At 34.8% G+C, this 6,000-nt stretch overlaps 1 protein-coding gene across 2 annotated transcripts; it reads right to left on the reverse strand.

Annotated features, from left to right (window-relative positions):
• Nucleotides 1-829: 829 nt before the first annotated feature.
• LOC120200220 (transcription factor BIM1-like) lies at nt 830-5,686 on the reverse strand. Of its 2 annotated transcripts, XM_039201120.1 has the most exons (12): nt 5,280-5,685; nt 5,036-5,113; nt 3,682-4,041; nt 3,180-3,285; nt 2,954-3,090; nt 2,543-2,654; nt 2,383-2,452; nt 2,197-2,292; nt 1,951-2,005; nt 1,533-1,866; nt 1,122-1,251; nt 830-986 (listed from the first exon to the last, which is right to left on the reverse strand). In XM_039201120.1, the coding sequence occupies exons 1-12, from the start codon at nt 5,314-5,316 to the stop codon at nt 888-890; spliced, it is 1,614 nt and encodes a 537-aa protein (XP_039057051.1). In that variant the 5' UTR covers nt 5,317-5,685; the 3' UTR covers nt 830-887. The 2 variants fall into 2 exon arrangements, with proteins under 2 accessions (XP_039057051.1, XP_039057049.1); XM_039201118.1 differs by having other exon boundaries at nt 1,533-2,005; nt 5,280-5,686.
• Nucleotides 5,687-6,000: the final 314 nt, after the last annotated feature.

Genomic DNA, 6,000 nt, shown 5'->3' on the forward strand with positions numbered 1-6,000 from the left:
ATAATTAATAAATCTGAATTAAGAACTTATTAAATGGTTTAATGATAAAAGAGAAGATTACTCTCTCTATACGTCTTGAGTTTGAACAGTCACATCTACAAAGTGCTTGTATGCATTGTCAATATATTAAGAAAGTTATAAATTAATATTATCTTGCAACCACTCCAAACTATTAAAAAAATAATAATTAGTCAAGCTAATATTGTAAATGAAACAAATTAGATTAGGAATGTTGCTAATTATAATAAATCCCTCTATATTTAGTTTAAATTAATTTAAATTAATCGATCTATAAATTAAATAAACGAATAAAAAACATTAAAACTCCATGTATACAGGTACTGAATTTTTTGCAGTCGAGACATTTTGAGGCATATGGTTTCCAATAAGAGAGCTGAATCTCACTAAAATATCATATGTTCGACAAATAATAGTAAGAACATGGAGCTTCAGATGATGGAAGCCTTCAATGAAAAGCAGCAGCTTCTCAACATCCATACGACAAATCACACACACACACACACATATATATATATAACGTCAATATTCGTATACGACTCGTATTCAAATATTTCTTCAAATCATAAAAAAGAAAAAAAGAAATTTGAATACCCTTATTTATACATATTAGTATTCGACACTTATCATCTGAATCAAGATATCATGTACACTACGGATCTTTTATCTTGGCGACTGACTGATTAGGCGACTGCACAATCCTTGAACTAGGGCACAGTACCCCCGCCAAAGAATAATTAATCTATATTTTAATATAATCATCGATACCCGATTTAGTGATCGACGAATTCAACCGGATATTACGAAGGTACATTAATAATAGTAATAGAATTTATAATAATATTGTAAAATTGTCAAGCTAGAAATTTTCATATTTTAAGCTTCTTCTTTAAAGGTTGTTCAGAATCCTCACAGTATCCAACTCTAGGGCGTGTCTTCCCTGGATTTACGGAGGGAGCCGCCGTGTCCTAAGAGCAAAAATAGGAAAACAGTGGAAGTTTAGGCCGGATTTAGTGGTGTTTTCCGATATGATATCAAACTAATTATGCTAAAAGTTTGTTAAAAAATGGAAAATTTGAAGGGTAGTAGAAATGGCCAACAACCTTATGAGTCGACGTAGGAGCCGTCAGTTGACTGTTCGATCGCTTCCCGAGCTCGATTTGCACCGAGATGCTGGCACGAGACAAATCTAATCCAGAAGTTTGTAGAGCTTGTGTTAGCGTATTCAACAACCTGTACAAACAGAGGCAAATAACATATCCGAATGTGTCAAAAAGAAGTACGCCGAGAAGATTCGGAGCAGATATAGAGGCCAATATGCTGAGAGCATAGTGGTGCATTAAAAAATGGGGAGGGGAAGCTTGATCTAAATACGTTCTGAATGTATTTTTCAGTTGAGGATCTCCATTCTGTATGCATTGGCACTCATTCGACAAGACATGTCCATGATACTTTCCAAATCATCTAACAGCAGAAATGCATAAAAAAATTAAAAAGAAGGAAAAAAAACTCACCGGTGCGAATACACGCTTGAGATGCTAATCATTCCGCCTTCGATTGTCGGCTCTTGTTCTTTTGGCTTCTCGTTAGGAAGAGAACCATCGGTAGTACATGATCCATTATGACACAGAATAGTTTGAGGCTGAAATGCACTGTTTTCTGCATAAGATGGCAACCTAGGCGCAATTTGAGTTGCTGGAACGGTGTTGTGAGCAGAGTTGAAGAAGTTTGGCTGTAGTGACACGGGAAAGGGAATTGTTTTATTCATCATTCCCGGGCTAAGATCCATTGCTCTGAAGGTAGTAGTTGTAGTAGCTCTGCTTGTATTAGGAGGTTTGATCGGGTTCTCTGCACTTTCAAGCATGGTCAGGGTGACAGTGTTGTTTCCTTCATCCAACTTTGCGGGAAACACTAAGGAAGGAGCGGGCATACCGTTTATGGCTCGAGACTGATCAGCGTAATTTTCTGTAGGCCTCTTGTTACTTCTCTGTTCCAGTTGAGGTGTATGATCAGTCGGTCATTGAACAAATACCAATACTCGAAAACTATTACAACAAAACAAAATCATCTGCTATGTTGCTCCAACGTCGATATATTTTCAGATGGTCAGACACGTACTCATATTCGATACTCACTCAAACCTAAGTAACATAAAGTGGATGTGCAATTCATAGTTACCCATGGTATCGAGTTTGATGGTGCACTGCTCCATCCTTGATATGATCCATCGTACTTGTTTACTTTTTCTTGTAAAAACTGAATGTACTTGATAACCTATGGAAAGATCGAATCGAACAAACATGGTTTTAAAACTTCGAAATCGAAGATCGAGAAAACAACAACTATTACAAGGGATCTATGTACCTCTAATAAGAATGAGGCTTTGTCTCTCTTTTGATCACTATTTGGAATGACATTTCTCAACATCTGAAATCTGCAGAAGAGTAGCTAGATTTTAGTATGTAATGGTGAAATTTGTAATCTCAAAATCCACAAATGTGAAGCCGGTTAGTGTTATGCTTGCCTATTGTTAATTTTACTCCTCCTCCGTTGCTCGGTAGCAGAATGTTTCGACCTTGGCGTATTGGCCTTCTGATCAGGTGCACTCTTTCCGTCCACTTTCACTCTCAGTTCTCCTGTGAAAATAAATAAAATTATTAGATCTAAATACCGTCAGAAGAAAGCACATTGCATTTTTATCCAAGTTCACTATGATTAACATATTGGCAAACATATAAGCAAACCTGTTCGTGAACGTTAAACGAACATTTCACGAACGTTAAACGAACCAAACACATTCGAAAATAAACAAACGGACGCGAACACAATCTCGTTTATTCAAGCTTGGTACACCCCTAATTACTTAGATCTAAAAGTAAGTGATGAATACATGAATGTTTTAGATATGGATATAAAGGAGAGGTGGTCGGATTACCTATATTATGGGTGGAGGTAGAATTATCTTTCTTGAGAACAAAATCTTCATCTTCTTCAAAATCATCATCAAGCGAGTTATCCTTTGCTGATTTTAACATTTCCATGAAGCTTTGCCTTTTCTGATTCGATGATTGCCTGATAATAAGATCCCAAATTCAGCCTTTTGGTTAACTTATAACCCAGAAATAAGATAAATAAATAAACGCGAGCAAATAATGACTAACTGAGAGGAAGAGAGACAGCTGAAACTCTTGGGATGGTTGTTGGTAGACGACTGTGACCCTTTTTCCAACGACGTCGTGTCCCACTGCCCCACCCTCCCCGCCGCTTCTGTCGGAAGTAGCCGCCAAAGTTTATATAAAGTAAACGAGCATAACAGCATTTTATGACGAATATGAAATGCTAATTCTGATTTGGCACACGCAAGGAACAAAATGACTAGAACACAAAATTCATCAACAATTGGAAACATATGTAACTACCAGTGCATGCATGTGCATGCAAATACAAGGGACACATATTTAACATTAGCGCAGATATATATATGTGCATGCATGCAAATACGACGGGATATAAATTTAATATAATCGTATCAAACATATAATTTTATATGACACTCGCTCTAAAACCGAAGAAGCACTAATACAAGTAGTGACTAGATCCTAATTCATGCATCGCTATGTACTAGAAAAATGATACATATATATGAAGTGAGAAAATTTTTACCTCTTATAAAAGATGTTTCTTCGGCATTCTCCTTCCTTGTCTTTCCCCTTTTTCCTGCAGATTCTTCCCACAAAGTGAAACCACTTCCAGTGTAAGAACTGCAGTTCGAGTTTTCGTCGTTTCTCTCCTTACTACTTCCTTCAGCAACAGTGAATACGGTTCCCTCTGCTTTTGGGACCCGAGGATTAAAACAGGAAATGTGGCTTATACTGTAAGTTCCAATCCCTCCGGGAAGAATACGTTCCACCGGCGGCGGTGGTGGCTTTTCATCACCCGCTACCTCGACCGTTGTTCCCTTCCTGGCACTTTGATTCCCTTGTTGTTCCAGTTGTAAGAAATCACGAGTCTTGAGGTATGCGCCTGCACATTTAGACACAAATATAGACCTTATTCTATAATTCATATATATTAAGATCCAAACATGATACCTTTAGTGATTGGGATTTAATTTCATGGATTACTTTATCTTCTAGAAGAAATGTGCTACAAATAATATTAAGCACTTAAGATATAATAACTGAGAAAAGAGGGGTTCAAATTACAGCTAAAAAATGGATTAGTTTAGAATTGTTGACCTACTCCATCCGCATCAGCTTCACGAGGAAGTCATTTTCATGAAGCTATTTGGGTTGGTGTTGAATAATTATTCAAGACCTCAATTAATAGATATTTATATGTATTAAATTTGATAATTACATTTCAATTAACAAAATACAATCTAAAGTACTTCTACTTAAACTTTTTTTTATCGAAATTTCAATATTCATTTTATAGTAATATTAATTTATACAAAAAATGTTTTTTCCGTAGCGCGCGTGCAATGTATACAGGGACAAGTTGGTGGCGATATGAATCACCTGACTTGTCAAATCACCTACAGTACGAATTTTGTATTTTGATATAAAATTATCATGTTTAATATATTAATAATTTGCATGATAAAAATATATTTTATTCATTTTTATATTTTTTACTAAAATTTAATTTCATATATGGACCCAACAAAAAGTTTTAAGTGGCCCATGCTTTTCATTCGTGAAGAGAAAAAAATTAGTCACGTGCACAACTCTGAATCATGGTCCCTAATACAACTCTAAAGATGGCCACAAACAAGCTTTAAAACATAACTGAAAAGATATTCTATTCTATTCTATTTTTTTCTTTTTCTTTTTTTTTTTTAATTATTTCTCCCCTTTCAAATTTATGTAATACAATACTTTTTTTTAGTATTAGGAATCAAATTATATTAACTCAATTGAAAAGAAATTTAAAAAAATAAAACAAACAGTAGTAGAAAATCGATTTGTTTGTTTCTTTTTCTTTTTCGGGATCTTAAATTTTAAAAAAAAATTACCTTGAGAAGGTGGCCTTGGATCTTGTTGGATACTTGAATGACTGTACAGTGACAGAAAGTCATGCGCTGGTTTTCTTCCTGTTTATCAGAAGAAAATTTGTTTAAAAAAGCCTTCTAATTCATAATTTCTTCAAGATTCAACACAAATCGATAAAGCAAAAATCTCTACACTATTCTTTTTCGAATTTGCACTCTTAAAATAATAATAATAGTAACGAAAACGACGTAGTAATATATATGTTACCTTCAGCTCCGAAAGGCCGGGATTGAGGGAGCTCCATCGACGATGGCAAATCGGCAGCGGATTTTTTTTTGGATCAGAAACTACAATTACAATCTATGAAACCTACAGGAAGCGAAAAATCAAAACTCTACGGCGATTTCAATGAATTGAATTCCGACGAGCTTGAAGCCAGAATTTCAAATTCTACCGATAGGTTCGGGAAAAAAATCTCCTCCTCAACAAAGTAAACATGGCGAGAGTATGAGACCAGACGATATTAACAAGCAGTCGGATCGTAAACAGAAACTAAATCTAGCGGAGTGATGAGATGCAGAGAGCAGATAACATAAACCGAGCTATCCATAACTCAAAAAATCTCATAACTCGAGCAGAAAAGTTCAAGTTTTAGTGTTTACCGTACTTAATTTCCAGTTCCCTGGAACTTGAAATCAAGAGAGGAAGAGGAAGAGGAACTGGAGGAGGACGAGGAAGAGGGAATACAAACGGGATTTGCTTGGGGGAGAAGGATTTGTATGTAATTTTCAAAAACACATTTCTTTTCAATATATATAAATTTTATTTGGATAAAATAGTAAGAAATCTAGATTTATTTATTATCTAACTAATTATTATATATTAATTTTGTTTATGCGTAATTGATGAGCAATACCTTATATTTTAATATGATTGTAGTTTATACTTGTTATTATTTATTATATAATATGTAATTAAATAATATGTA

Source organism: Hibiscus syriacus, unplaced genomic scaffold (assembly GCF_006381635.1).
Source record: "Hibiscus syriacus cultivar Baekdansim isolate YM2019G1 unplaced genomic scaffold, ASM638163v2 tig00005929_pilon, whole genome shotgun sequence".
NCBI classification, from domain to species: Eukaryota; Viridiplantae; Streptophyta; class Magnoliopsida; order Malvales; family Malvaceae; genus Hibiscus; species Hibiscus syriacus.

Coding starts and splice junctions, on each gene's coding strand:
- LOC120200220 (XM_039201118.1), bottom strand. CDS start 5,316: ATGGAGCTCCCTCAATCCCGGCCTTTCGGAGCTGAAG. Junction 3,286..3,681: donor AGAAACATCTTTTATAAGAG/GTAAAAATTTTC, acceptor TACTTCCGACAG/AAGCGGCGGGGAGGGTGGGG. Junction 2,293..2,382: donor AAGCCTCATTCTTATTAGAG/GTACATAGATCC, acceptor ATCTTTCCATAG/GTTATCAAGTACATTCAGTT.